The 15,271-nt window shown below is 52.5% G+C and overlaps 1 protein-coding gene across 4 annotated transcripts in view; it reads left to right on the top strand.

Annotated features, from left to right (window-relative positions):
• Positions 1–15,271, top strand: part of MVB12B (multivesicular body subunit 12B) — a 163,771-nt gene that overhangs the window by 135,611 nt on the left and 12,889 nt on the right. For 3 of the 4 annotated variants that reach the window (XM_084797663.1, XM_084797667.1, XM_084797666.1), the window contains exons 8-10: positions 6,131–6,186; positions 8,385–8,444; positions 8,867–9,137. In XM_084797663.1, the coding sequence (XP_084653789.1) occupies positions 6,131–6,186; positions 8,385–8,444; positions 8,867–8,995 (245 nt within the window). In that variant the 3' untranslated portion in view covers positions 8,996–9,137. Of the gene's footprint in view, positions 1–6,130; positions 6,187–8,384; positions 8,445–8,866; positions 9,138–15,271 lie in introns of those variants that run through there. The other variant, XM_084797664.1, reaches the window with a different exon arrangement.

Below are 15,271 nucleotides of genomic sequence, written 5' to 3'. Positions count from 1 at the left end.
TTTGGGGACCCAGAAGGAAGTTGTTGGCCTTGTGTAAACTCAATTGGAATGTCACTGAGCAGACAGCTCCAGAGGCGTCTACAAATATCTTCCAAAGATATCCCCAAAGTGAGTCACCCAGAAAGCAGGATGCCCCCATGTTTTGGTTTGCAAATGAGTTTTGAGAAATGGCCTTGAGATCTTGGGTTGCTGGCACTTCTCCCATCCCAAATTGCAAAGGACTTTGGGAAAGCCACAGGAAGAAGAGAGAAAGGGGTGGGGTCTTGGTTATTTTCTGCTCCAAGCCCGGAGCAGATACATGAGATAAAAGGCCCCCCACCATTCCGCCTGCATCTAAAGTCCATTCCAAAAATGGCTCTCTGCCAATAAGCCAGTTCACCGTGCCTCCTTGAGGATGTCCAGGTGCCATTACCTGGGCTCACCTGACACCACGTGGTGACTCTAAGCAGGTAACAGCTGAAGTGCTGGGAATGGGACGCTGGTTTAAAGTTTACAATTTTACAGCTCTATTTTATGTCCCTTCTGCCTGTGGAGATGTCACAGAGGCATGGAGGTGATGGGTGAGAGCCTAGGGTCGGGGACGCTCTGGAGCTAATCAGTGGATAGTTGGCGCAGCGCAAAGCCCCGTGGCATGTGTGGAGGTGGGGGGGGATCAAAGGGGACTGTTTTGGAAAGTAAAGTGATAGTTTCCACACAAAGGGAGGGAGCAGGAGCTGGTGGGGGTGGATTTGATGTCCAACCAGCTGCAGCGCACAAATCTCTGGGAGCAGCCACAGATCAGGATCTGGGTCAGCGGAAGAAAAGGAGAAAACAAAGCGCTGTACCCTTAGCCACCAGCACCGGTGCCGCTTTCTAGCGGGGGTGGGGCCTGCAGCGGATTACAGCTTTATTTGTTTAAACCTCGGGATCGGTAAGCATTCACGGTCCTCTTGACTTGTGCTGCCTGGTTGTAAAAAGAACAGTTGAACGAGCTCATTGTTTGGGGGCTTCTTTCTTTAATGTATTTTACAAACACTCGCGGTGACAGGCCTGACACGCAGATTTCTATGTACTCGCTCTTCAGTCTGGGATTACAGCATTAATAACACAGTTCTGTGCTTTGTGCCATTTTTAAGCATGATCGTTATGATAAAGGGCATATACTTAATTACAGGCCCGCTTAATTACAGCTCTGTTGAAGCTCGTTTGTTTAGGAGAATGCTAATTGCGCTACGGAGCCCGCGGCACATCCTCACTTTCATCTGCTCCTTGATGCTCCAATTCATGAACCAGCATTTGTTAAAACTGCCACCAATTTTTTTTTTTAAGTAAAAAGAAGACAGCAGTGGCTTAATACTGAAGGGATGCAGCTTCTAAGCCTGGTGTCGGAAGCCACCATGCTGGGGAGCTTTCCCCAGGTGCCAGGCCCCTGACTGTCCTCAGATGTTGTGTCTGTTGTACGGGAGCCACTATAGTATAAGGCCCATTTTACAGGCAGGCTCCGAGGTACGGTGGCCCTGGCATGGGCACAGCCACCGTCTACTGAACTGTAAAAGGAACTCACGTCTGAGTTCCCAGCCCATCCCTCCACCACAGGTCCTAGGCCTCCTCCGTGCCTGACTTCAGTGACAGGCTGCAAACAGGAAGGTTGACAGTTCAGTCAGCTGTGAAGGTTCACCACCTTGCCTGTGGGGAGGAACGCGGGTTCCCTTCCTTCCTTTCTTCTCTCTTGTAGACAGGACTGTGGGCGTGTCATCTTTCTTCTCTTTTGTCATCTCCCAGGTTGGAGGCACCTTTGTAATCTCTCTCTGGGAACCCCACCTGGACAAAGGGCCAGTCCCTGCTCTGGTGTCACCCCTGATTCTGCAATATGACTGTGCGCAGGTCAGGCACATAGTACTCCCCTCTGACTAAACGAGCCAGCTCAAGCGACATTAGAGTATACAGGCAGGGTTACCGGGGGCAGCTTTCAGGCGGGTTCACTGACCTCCCAGGAGGTGCTCAGGGAAGTCACCATGCAGAGGGAGACTGAAAAGTAGGGACACAGAGAGGTGAGAGGAAATGCAGAGAGAGAGAGGAGGGAACCGAAATGTCTGGACTATATAATGCAGAACCTCTGGGGGAGAGGAAACTGAGCCTCTGGGCTGGAAAGTTCAGGGTAGAGGGCAGGGTACACCAGCCATGCCCTGCAGCAAGTAGAGACTGAGGGATGCTGGGAAAACCTGGAGTCAGGTTCACTTTGGTTAAATAGGCACCTCAGCCATTTGTCCCGCATCTGAATCCTAACACAGGCGGATCAGGGAGAGAAGCCCTACCCTAACTCTTGCTGATTGGCAGGGCAGGATTCCTTGTGAACCAGGTCTTCCAGCAGTATGTGGCCCTGCGTAGGGTCAGTGAAGGGCTGGCAGCTGGGACAGCAATCTGTGCCTCAGTCCTAGACCTAGTGGTGATGTCAACATACCAGCCCTGGCTGGGGAAGGAGAGATGAAGGGAGAATGAGGCTCCCCATAAGAGCGAGGGCAGGGATGATGGTTTATGAACAGTCTTGGGGAGCACATGAAAACTGCATCCCATCACTTTAAGGAGTATGTCTGCCAAACCTCTGAATATTTTCAAATATGGAAGGCGGTCCAGATAAGGATCCTAGGAACGGACAGTGTTGAAGCAGAGGGGCGGGGCCTCACCTCCTGTAGCTAAACACTGCAGGCCCTGCCCAGTGCCCCAGCAAGTAATAATGGCTCTGCCTGTTAGCTCTGCCCAATGCATCTTTAAGGAGAATCTGAGGGTCCCTGGACCGTGATCAGTCTGGCCAGCCCTTCTCCCTGTGGCTGTGGCTTCCTAGCACATGTGGGCTTCGGCTCACCTCGGGCCTTCTCTTTCCTAAACAGGAGCCCCAGTCTGCCTGTTTCCCATGTGTCAAATGCAATGATGGGTTTCTGGGCGGGGTCCCACTCCATGAAGTGGGAAATGCCTCTCCATTTCCATGTGGTGTTGGCTTAGGGACCCATGATATCCTCCCTCTCTTGAAGGCTCTGAGGATGATCATGAGAGAATATCATGCTAGCCCTAGGTGGCACCAGATCCTGTGTCCATGCTGTGGCAGTGTGGCCTTGAGAAGGGCACTTTTCACATTCAGTCGTCAGATCATTGACATGTCCAACCTACAGTAAGCCATTTTCCCTTTTGTTACCGTGCATGTCATCCATTTATGCTGTGCAGTTGGACCTAAACTACAAGGTGTCACATGGACCTGGTTAATTTCGTGCTCTGGTATAGCCCAAACATCAACAGTCTGAGCCTTTCATCATATCTCGCCCCTTGCCAGTTAGCAAGCATTCCTACTATGTCTCCATCAGGCATAGTTAACCTAAACATCCGAGATGGGTTGTTTTAGATAGCGGGTGATGTCCTGGACCACTTCTGCGTGCCGGGTTAGCCTGTTTCTGCAGTGCCTAGGCTGTGTCATATGGGGGAGGGGTGTGTATGCTGCTTGTGGGAGCTATATGACAGCTTGGTGGTGTCATTTCCCTTTTTCTACCTTTGTGTGATAGCAGGGCTTAAACTGAAGTTGTTGCATTTGTGCAGCAAGCACCTTTACCACTGTGGCATCTCACTAGCCCCTACTAGGTTTTTTTGTTTTTGTTTTTGTTTTTGTTTTTTAAGATTTGTCCATTTTATGTGTGTGACTGCCTTGCCTGCATGCCTGTACATACGTACAGTACTCGTGGAGGCCAGAAGAGGATGTCAGTTCTCTGGAACTGGACTTTCAGATGGTTGTGAGCTGCCATATGGGTTCTGGGAATGGAACCCAGTGTCCTCTGCAAGAGCAACCAGTGCTCTTAACGACTGAGCCATCTCTTCAGGCCCCTACCCCCTCCACCACCACACACACACATACACTAGATTTTTTAAATGAAATTTGGTCAGTTAGTATGGCCTGGAGGTCACATCTGCTTCAGCATGTCCTGTGCTGTGGAGAGCCCTGATGTTCCTCTCAGGCTTCTGCCCTGTTGACTCCCCTAGACAGGCTAAGATCTGTTCTCTTGTGCATGTGAGGAGGGTCTGACTGTCCAGCCTCCTGTCGTAAGTTCCCACCTCAGCCACTTTACTGAATGGCTCCCTTGCAGTCGGTGTTGGCCACAAAGGGCTTCCGTCTCTGCCACCAGTGCAGGCGGGAGTGTATCCATCACCACCGTCCGGTGGCCACCATCACGCAGCCTCCTCCTTCTTGCAACATGAACCACTCTCCCCTCTGTCACCTAGTAGGCCTCAGAGTACCCATAAGGCTCTAGGTGAGGACATCACTGTAGACGTGAGTAAGGGGACGCTTCATTTGCCCTGCACGCACCCATATTCATACGTAGTTTAAGTCCTGTGTTGTCCGTGTACATGCCTCATAAGTCAGGGCTTCTGAGTTACTGCTTCCTGCCTCTGTGACCTCAGTGGGCTCCAAACTCCAGAGCCTCTGCTGTCATCTCAAAACCGTCAGGAGTAACGTGAGGGCCCTGGGCCCTGCAAGCATTCGAGGTCAGAGCACACAAGAGCTAACAGCTCACTTTGGGTGATCAGTGGCAGGAGCTGGTGTGACTGTTTCCTGTGTGTTCGTGGGACTTGCCTCCCTCCCTCTCTTGACAAGCTTGTGGCTTTCCAAGGATTCTTCCTTCATGGCTGTATGTCTGCTGAGGCAGGTTCTCAGGTGGTACTAGGATGTTTGAATGTGGGCACACGAAGCTCTGGGCCTTCTCCCTCCTTTCTGTGCTAACGTGTGACACATACATCGTGCCGACACTCAGCCTTCTCTTCTGGGTTGTAGGGCCAAGCCGCAGTGGAAGATGGCCCCTGCCATAGGGGTTTGTTGCGCCCGGAAGGCACACACAGGCGGCCCTGCAGAGAGGGCTCCCGGTGCAGGCCGGCCCGGCTGTTGGTTCCCCCCTCTTCCTGCAGTCGTTATGGACACAGCATACAATACACTCTGTGGCCGATCTTGCAGATCAGACACTGGGACCAGACTCTGCTTTCTTCCCTCCTGTGTTCTGTTTTCCACCATGTCTTCTCTTCTTCCCCGGCCCTGAGAGCTTGCCCCACACTTCAACACCAGGGAAGCCTCTGTTTTAGGAAACAGGGGGAGGCACAATGTCCATTGCAAAACCACGATCTACAGCAAAATGCCCTCTCACCCCAGGCTGCAGGTCCCTACACTAAGGGCCAGATCTGTAGGCTGAATTTTGCCTCAGCTCAGTCAGCAGCCCAGTTCTGTGTCCACAGGCGGCACTGTGAGGGCCCCGCATCACACATTCCTCCTCTGGCAACATTGCCACCGCTTTGGCGGTGGATGTCTAGACACAGGTAGATTGCAGGGCGTGTGAGTTCCCAGTCCCTGCACTCCTCACCCGCACCCTTTCCCTCATGTCCTGTTGTGATTGAAGCACACAGGGCAGGTCTTGACTCAGCCCTGAAGTCGTGACAGAGCCCGTAAGCATGTGCTCCTCCTTGCCCACATACACACTGAGCCCACTCTGCCAGGCCCTAGGCAAGATCCTGGCACTCCTCCCTGCAGGCCCAGAGCACATCTCCCAGCCATCAGCCAAGCTTCTTTCACACATGACTTCAGATGCTCAGCGTAGGCCCAGGGCAAGACTCAAGCCTGGTCATCCTGAGCACCAAACCACTTGTCTTTGCATGGAGACCGATGAGCACCCAAGACCACCCAGGAGAGGATCTGTGGCTTGACCTGGCGCATGTACAATGAACATTTCCCTGCCAGCTTCCTCCCAGGGTGTCCCCTGTCCCCTCCCAGCCATACATCACTTCCTGCTATCAGTTCCTTGGTGGCTCCCACCACTAACAAGACAGGCCAGGCTCCTCGCTGAGGGTAGGAGAGGGCTTCCATTCCAGCCCTGTGCAGCTTCCCTGACCCTCTCTGAATGACTGCCTACACTCAGAGGATCCACACAGGCATCTGCATCCTGGGTAGGAGGTAGTCACTGGGAACAGGAGGCACCCTGTCCCACTCTGTAGCTCCTCCCCACGGGACCTGGTGGCACTTACGTCCAGCCAGGCACTCACTCACTGGTCCTCTCTCTGCTGATGTCATAGATTTCTGGGCAGCAATGGTGTCTTCAGTGCCTTCCTCTCCTTTCTTTTCTTGCAGCGATGGATGGTGTGCCTTTTATGATTTCAGAGAAGTTCTCCTGCATTCCGGAAAGTGTAAGTTTTGTGCATGATTCCCCTCCCCGTCTCCCACCTTAACCTGAAGTCGCTCAGCCTGTGTACATGAGCTGCTCTTAGCACCCTGGAACTCCCTGGGCCTGGGGAAGCATTCCTCCTTGGCGATTCTCTCTTCCTCTGGGTGCTGCTCTCTGACACCAGAAGGCGCGACCTCTGGGAGCCAGGATGAGCTCTGCTCATGTCTGCTCATACCTCGCCCTCCTCTGATGGTATCTAGTCCTCAGGACAGCCTTCACCCTGTCTCACAGCCATGCAAGCCTGAGCCACGCTGGGCCAATAAACTTGTTTCTAGCTTTTATCCTTCCTGTAGAAGATGCTTTGAGGCATCACTAAACACCAAGGCCCTAGTTTGGCCCAGCTTAAGACCCCTTCAGTGTTTTTCTTGGACCCAGTTTAAAACCACCTGGCTGGCGATCTGACCTGCTCTGTCATTTCCATTTTTATGAAATATAATAGGCCTCCTCTGAACCCTTCCGGTAAGCGCTTAATCTTGAAAAATGCTCCTGATGTGACACAGAGAGCCTGAGGAACTTCCGTAGACGCCACTTGGCTGTGTTGCCATGGAGACACTGGCACCTCTCCTACATGCTCCCTGGGAGAGGCCGCTCAGCCCTGCTCACCAGCTCCAGTTGGGAAAGTTTAGTGGAGTACTTAGAGCCTAATGATGCAACAGCTGGACCTCTGCTGGCTCCTGGGCCAGGCGAGCAGGCAGCCCCGTCCTCACACCACGCAGGCTGGCATCTCCAGCACATCCAAACTGTTTTGTGGCTACTGGTAGAGCAGCCTCAGGAGCTTGGGGTCTAATTTGGTGGCCCTGTCCCAAGTTTGCCCTCACAAATGTGCTACTGCCAATTCGGCAAGCGCTCAAGGCCACGGATGCAGGCCAAACCCAGTGTTAAGCCCTTCCAAGCATTTCTCTGTTTAATCCCCCTGCAGCAAGACCAGAAGGACCCACCCATGCCACTTTTAACAGGCTTTTAAATGTGGCTTTTAAAGTAAAGATGAGGGGGCATCCAGGTGCCTCATCAGATAAAGGGGCTTGCGGCACAACTGCTGGCGTTCAGGCCCAGGATCCCACATAAAAAGCAGGATACAGTCGTGTGCACATGTAACCCTAGCAGTCACGAGCCAGCTGGCCTAGCGTGCAAAGGATGGCAGAAACAAGAGAAACCCTGCCTCAGCAAGGTGAGAAGAGAGAACCAACTCCTGAAAATTGCCCTCTGACCTTCCCATGTGTGTGTCCCACTCACGTATTCTCTATAAATAGCTAAATAAATAAATGAAATTAACTGATCCTTCACTACAAGGCAGCCATCTTGGACCCCAGGGCTTGGGCTCCAGGGCCACCTACTACCCTCTGACCTCCTGCCATGCAGGACTCCTGTGGCACAGGACAGGCGCTAGCCCCTTACCCACCATGGGGCTTTGGGTCCAAACAAAGTCCCTGGGTTCTGTGGAGTTCTCAGCCTCTGCCTGCAGGCCGGGCTGCAGGAGGCCAGCTAGGAAATACAGAGCTAGTGTACCTGGAAGCATTCTGTGGCCTCACAGACAAGAGAGGCTCGCGTATTTCGGCCTAGGCTTCTTTGGACTTCTAGTGGAATCTTGGCCTGTGTATTTGCCAAGAAATGTCCCAGTGTCCCTGGAATTGCAGAGCTCCCATCAGTGTGCAACTCCATCACTTGCACCACCTTTGGCCTGACACCCAGTTATTTCCTTCTCCTGTCACTTCCTAAGACCTGTAACTCACCTGACCTTTCCCTAGATACTGCAGGCCCCTGGAGCGCCTTAGACCTGCCACTGCTCTGTGCAGATAGCAGTCAGCGTGGCCACTGGTTTAGACACTTCCAGCCCCATACTCCATCACAAAAGCATAAATCCCATTTACTTTCCCCTTTGCTTAATTGACCCAGGCACACCTTCCAGGAGGCCATGGTCCCCTTACCCCCGCCCCACCCCCCAGCACTGTGGATATGTGACAAAGCAGCCCTGTGATACAGACTCACCCTACCATGTGCTTTGTGATTTCTCCCTGGGACGCTGTAATGAATGTCACATTGTCTATGCCTGTGGGAAGGGGTGGGGATGCCAGGACAGCTTGAATACCACAATTGTCATACAAGCAAGGGGGGAGGGCATTCTCCAAACATCACAGAAGGTGACGTGGTCTGTACTTTCAGATGCAGCCCTTTGATCTCTTGGGGATCACCATCAAGTCTCTGGCAGAAATTGAAAAGGAGGTAAGTACGCTGGGCGGGACGCTGTCTACTCCTCTAGAGTCCCCGTCCCTCCTTCAAGGGCTTCCAGGGAGAGATAGGCACAACTACCTGTCTAAGGGGCAGGCGGGGAGTCCCTGGACTGCACCATCACTCGCTGTAAACCATGTCTAGTGCCCCAGCCTCTGTCGCATTGTTTGCTACCAGGACCATCTCGGAGATTTAGCCAAACCTCTTTATGAACCAGAGGAGTGTCCCAGGTCCCTCATACTTAGCCAGACCCCCTGTTTGACGGGCTCATTTGATGGCATCTTGTCATCACAAGAAAGACACCAGGATGAGGGTCCAAAAGAAAGGTCCAAGGAGATGGGCCTGAGACAGCAGGGCTTCTTCACAGAAGGCCTGTTCATAGGCCAGCATCAGCGTGTACATCCTCCTCTATGCAGGGAAGACTGCCACAGTCACATGCTGCCACCAGGGCTCCTCAGAGAGGAACATTTGTCTCAAAGATGGAAATGGCAGAACCATTTCAATATCCTTGGTTCCTTGGGGTTTTCTCATATGTACCCAGCTAGCAGAAGCAGACTGCATTATTGAAAGATGGCTGGAATCAAAGAAAATTGAATCAATGCAGTACAACAAATTTCTAAACCTGTCAAAGCAAAAACAAGACGAAAAACTCCCCCTTTGTCTTAGATTTTCAGTAAATCATAAAAACCCAATTGTCACCTAGAGTTTTGTTTGCTTGCTTGCTGGCAACAGGGGAAGTGGCTGGCCACGATGCTGGAAACCAAGATGTGTACAAGTCCACTTCTGCCCTTAAAATGGTTCTTAGTCCATGTGCTTGTGAAAGGCCTTTGCCAGGAACCCAGTGTGGGGCAGGGCCTCCCTAAAGATGGAGCCCGTGGGTACCAGGGGAGGCTTTAAGAGGGTGGCCTGCTGCAGCTGCAGTGGGAGAGCAAGATAGAGCAAGATCACGTAGGCAGACATTGGAGCAGCATGGCTGCCTAACCCAGGCAGCCCACCTCCTGGCCTGTGCTGGGGTAATGGGAGCAGCTGCCTCGGATGGTGTCAGCCAGTGCTGTGCAAACAGGTGGAAAACTCTGCTGGGAGCAGGGACCCAGTGCTGGGGCTGGGTGCTCAATAAAGGAGCATCCCTCCTGATGCCAAGCTTCCTTCCCCTCCATGTGTCCCCTGCCCTCGCTAGTGGGCCCTGGTGCATCTTTTTCTTAAGCTCTTAAGCTCTGGGCACAGACCTAGAATTTGGAGCTATCTTGTTCTCACCCCAAGTGAACAAATGCCCTTCTTCCTCTTCTGTATGAAGCAAGATTAAGACCTACTCATCTCCTGTGGCTGGAAGCCCATCGACCAGAGCTCTCTGGGCTGGTGGGGACAGTGGGGACTCGGAAGGCCGGTACACCCAAGCATTGTGGGTAAAAACCATTGTCAGGGCACATGCTGTCAACAGCAAATGTCTGGGTCCTCCTTCTACTCAAGGGCTGGCAGCTGGCCAAACATGTGCCCATGCTGTACATTCCTCCCCTCAGCACGCTGAATTGAGGTGTGGCTTCCCCCCAAGACACAGTACTGGGTGCCGTAGGCAGCTCTGGGAGGAGCTGGTGGGCTTGTCCCAGCTCTTCTGACCGACTGCTCTGAGACTTTTCTGTCAGGTAGTGTAGTAATGGAGACACCAGCAGCGCTTAGAGGGGCTCTGCTGAGACAGTTGGGGCGGAGCCTGAGCCTGCTGAGTTCACAGCATCACCATCTCCACTGTCCATCACTACTGTCCTCTTTCTCCACGGGGCAGGGGCAGGAGGCAGTGTCCGCCCATCCCAGTCAGCAGCTGAGGGATGCCATCTGGGTTGCCACAACATTTTCTGTTCCTCACTGTTGGTCTTGGTAAGAAGGCAGGCCTGCATTTGCCGCTGAATTACATTCAAGTTGCTTTAAGGAAGATGAGGAAAGGTAGGGGCATCGAGAGGTAGGGAATGGGGTGTGGAAGCACAGCAAGGGGCCCTGAGTGGGGGTGGCACAGCGTCCATCACTGAAGACTGGAAAGCCACCTTCGTCAGCCACCCGGGTGCCTCATGTCATGGTGTTGAGGGCATCGCTGCTCACATTCTGAAGGACAGCACCTTCCTCTGCTGCAGCCTCAGTGCTCTTCCACCAGTGGGAGCAAGGTGTCTGGGAAGCTACTTCTCTGTGGGCGGAAATGCCATCCAGCCGCCCTGCGGAAGCCTGGACTGAGGGTGAATGAACTGCCAGAGCCCCTGGCAGTGACTAAGCTGTCAGTGGGGGGTTCCAGTGAAAATGAGGGGACTAAATGTGGCCTGATCAGTATATCCCTGCCACCTCTCCTGAGGGAGCACAGCTCGAAGAAGTAGTGTCCATCCCTGTAGGTAACTTGTCAGTCTGTCCATCCACTGTTGCTGAGTGTCCCTGTCACTGCTGTATTGTTAGGAAGAGACACCATGACCAAGGCAACTCAAAGAAGAAGGCATTTAATCGGGGGCTCGCTTACAGTTTCCGAGGCTTGGTCCATTGTCATCATGGCAGGCAGCAGGCGTGGTGCTGCAGCAGGAGCTGAGAGCTCTATCTGATCCACCATCTCATGGCAGAGGAAGACTGGGCCTGGCGTGGGCTTTTGGAACAGTGCCCTGCCCCAGTGACACAGCTCCTCCAACGAAGCCACGCCTCCTAATCCTTCCCAGACTCTTCCACCACCTAGGGAACCAAACATTCCAATATCCGAGCCTGTGGTGGCCGTTCACATCCAAACCTCCTCACTGCGCACACTGACCTGCTGCCCCACCTCACCATGGGATTCCTAAAGGTCAGCCCTGCTGTCTGCCGCTCGCCTTCCTGAGCCAGTCTGCCATCGAGCTGCTGGCCCTGTCAGCCCCCGAGGAGTTAGGAATGAAGGGAGAACCTCAGATAACAGCCAGCACCAAAACCACACCAGCTGCCAGCCAGGGACTCACGGTGCCACCACAGCCTGGACGAACACTGAGTAACAAGCATCTGGAGAGACAAGGAGTCACCTGGTGGTGGATGGGCAGTGCCAAGGGAGAGGACGAGGCACATCCTCGTAGGCAGGGACCACAAAGGAAGCAGCATGCCCAGGTGGCAGCAAGGCCAGCCTATCAGCACCCAAACTCTCAGGCGCCATGTGTTGATATGATACTCTCATAGGCAGGACACGGCTGTGCGGTGCACATGTCTGTGATCCAGTGCCATGTGTTGGTAGAAGTCATCGGGTGTCATGGACAGATGCAGGTCCCCTCCGTCTGCCTGTGTTGGATGTCACAGCTACCCATAGTTATTTGTCGGTTGGTTGGTTGGTTAAGACAGACTTTCAGTATGTAGCTCTAACTGGTGTAGAACTCACAGAGGGTTGTGCAGGCCCCGTATATGTGGAGGCCAGACAAGGATGCCAGGTGTCCTCCTCTGTCACCCTCCACTTTAGCCTTTAATTCTCTGAGCCTGACTCTCGGGAAGCCAGCAAGATCCAGTGGCCATCTCATCTCTGCACTCTATGCCCAGACCTCAGGCAAGTCTCTTTGCCTCCCAACCCCAGCTGGAGCCCAGGCCTCACGGGACAGTGCTCCATAGCACAGGGTCACTATTGGGCACCTTCCTATGCCTCCTCTGTCATGTTCCCAGAACTCCCTGGCAGTGTGGCGTGCACATCCCTCACATTACAGGAGGGCGCCCCAGAAAGGTGGCATGTAAAAGTTAGAGTCAAAACGCCATTGAGCAGCATGGAAAGACAAAAAATGTCAACGTTCAGGCATACACTGAGATGTGGGTGGTGGAAATGGATGAAGCTGTGATTAATAACGTAACTCAGCCTGGACTGGACGGCTGGCACTCTCTCAACTCTCAGAGGCCCCTTGCAAGACACCTGTCAATTAGCACAAGGCAACAAAGTGAGTTTTTGTTGTCTCCCCACTACAACCACCTTCCCGTGGTAGGTGACCATGGAGTCACAGCAGAGTTTTCTGGCTTAGCCCAGTATGTCGTCCATCTTGTTTTCCTGCCTCTGTGGGAGGGTGGCATGGGCCTACTGTCCCCACAAAGCCACACTGTCCTCCCCGCCCCACCCCCACCCCAGCAAAAGCTGCTCTGTTGAGGAGAGAGGAAAACTGCAGTTCCCAGCGTCCATGATGAAGGTCTTCCCTCCGAGTGAGTCGACGGGCATATAAATATCCCCCATCCCCGCGGCTCTTTATTTCCCTTGTAAGCAGTTGCCCCATTTCTCCGTCTGATGGATTCCCTGTCGCAGCTGGGGTGGGCGTGCCCCACTCTCTCTAGCCACCTCCTCAAAACCATTCCTGAGCTGGCTGCCTCTGTCCTGTTTGCTTCCACCTACCCAGGCTGCCAGGCTACCACAGGCCTTCGCCCCAACCAGACCAACCTCACTACCCTCTCCGTCCGGGGGCCTTGAAGGCACATCCCACACAAACCTTTTAAATCAGAAGCTATGACCCCCGTGATGAAAGGGCATGGGCAGCTGGGAAGCCAGTGTCACCAGACTCTGTGACCAGCCCACCCTCCCTGGGACACAAGGAGCTGTGGCTAGGGCCTTTCTCATTGTCCTGCCTCGCTTCCTGGTGGAACAGACCACCTCCATTTTCATAAGACTTGAAAGCTGAAAGAGGGAGTGTCTCATTAGCAGAGGGACCATCCAGTATTAATCACCCCCTTAAAATTGACAAGGGAGGCAGTGCATTTAACCACTTAATTGCTACAGGTTTTTATGGGCTGCTGTTTGCAGACGTATTTAATGAAGAAGTTATAAATCTAAGAGAGCTTAAAATTTTAATTTTATCCCTAAATATTATCCTTGTTCTCGCATTTGTAGTCAGGCCTCAGGAGTGTAGTCACGTGAGATACTCTTTAAATGAACATATTTGCTAACTGGCGTGATTTCAGTTTTTAAAACATTGGTTCCAGCAATTAGGCTTTTTTTTTCCAGTTCCCAAATGACTAGAGGAATTCGTCTTGATTATAATTGCTCTTAGCCACGCATATCTAATTTGTGTCTTTTTAAGTGTTAATTAGTAAACAGTTTGAGCTGACATCTTTATGTGTTTGCTTGTTGAAAAATGGGGCTTATTGCTTATTTAGCTTGGGGCTGATTCCGCTAGCATTTATGTCATGACTCAGAGGTGAAATTAATGGAACCATATTTGGCAGCATGAGGTTAAAAGAATTTTCAAATTCGACTTCTGGATGTCCACTTTGCCGGGTCCTCTTCAAATGAACCAGGTTAGGGTGGGCTGGGGACCTGTGCCTGCCGGAGGAGAGCCAGGCAGCTTTTGCATGTATAATGAAATGGCAGAGTCCCAATTTTATCATAGCAAAGTGCTCAGATCCAGCCCAGTTGTTCCTTCTTTTCTGCTTTTGGAAAGCTTTCCTTGTGCTTGTGAATGTGAACTGATTTGATGAAGGGTTGGGTTGCAGACACAGAAATATGTGGTCCCTTTGCACCATCTACTGGTTGGGCCCTGAACTGCAGCTGGATTACTTGGCTGCCTCTGGGAAGTTAGGCGCTCTCCACCCTGCTTCCTTCAAAGGGCTTTGTTTTCAGGCAGGAAGATGAACCGGTTGGGGGAATAAATCTGCCTACTTTGTGTACTAAGTGTAATTAGGCCAGCAGACTCTTACCAAAAGATGGTACATTGGTGAATCAGGGTGTGCCGGGCAGCTGACTGCATCTGCTTACAGTGTGCCTCACACTGCACCATCAGCGTACATGCACTGGTTGCCAGCTTCAAAGACATTTTTAAAGGACCTAATGGGCAGGTTAAGTGGCAGATGTGGAGGAGTTTGCGTCACCCTGCCACACTCTGATGGCCACAGCCATAAAGCCATGGTTCGTGCCACAGACCAGCATTGCTCCTCTTCTCCCCCAGTGAAGAGAACCTCACTGGTACGGTATCCATTTGAAGTAAGCTGCCAGCTGGGATAGATTGTGTGCACACGTGCGCGTGCATGTGCGTGCATGCAGAAACCAGAGGTCAGCATGGGGGCGGGTGGCGTCTTTGCTCGTCTCTTTACCACTCTTTACCTCTTGCACTGAGCCTGGGGCGCATTGCTTGAGCTAGGTTCTCAGTTCCGGGCCTACACTGGGTTTTCCGTGCATGCTTGCATGACAGGCACTTTTCCACCTGAGCTAGCTCCTCCCACCCGGCCAGCAACGCTTTCCCTACAGACACACTCACATGTATAAAATGCAAACTTAGAAACACGTGGAGTACAGAGAGACTGTGCCCTGCTGCCTGTCACAGACACACACCTAACAAACAGTAAGCCAGCTCGCCTGCAACCACAGCCCTGTAGCATGCTCCCGACTCGTGTCACTCTGAATGCTCCCCCTTATGCCCACAGGGCAGTGTAGCTCTTTTGCAGCAGATGGAGACTTACAGAAGCCACAACTGGCCAAAATGCAGTTTGCAGCTCCCTCCTTCTAATGGTCACATCCCCTGCCTTTTTTTAAAAAAGCACTGTTTTGAGAATTTTATACAAGAATACGACACTCCCCCCTCCAGCTTCTTCTGTGTTTCCCTTTTGACCTCTTCAATTATTGTTACACACACACACACACACACACACACACACACACACACACACACCCTGCTAAGCCCATTTAGTATTGCTAGTACATTTAGAGCTGTTTAGAGCTGACCACATGGGATTGTAACCTATCAGGGGCTCATCTCTAGAGAAGACTGGTCCCCCCCCCCCCCGTGTGTGTGTGTGTGTGTGTGTGTGTGTCTCCATCTCTCTCTCTCTCTCTCCCTCCCTCCCTCCCTCTCCTTCCCTCCCTCCCTCCCTCTCCCTCTCTC

Source organism: Acomys minous (assembly GCF_964271855.1).
Source record: "Acomys minous genome assembly, chromosome: 10".
NCBI lineage: Eukaryota > Metazoa > Chordata > Mammalia > Rodentia > Muridae > Acomys > Acomys minous.
This window is presented reverse-complemented; position numbering and strand designations above follow the sequence as displayed.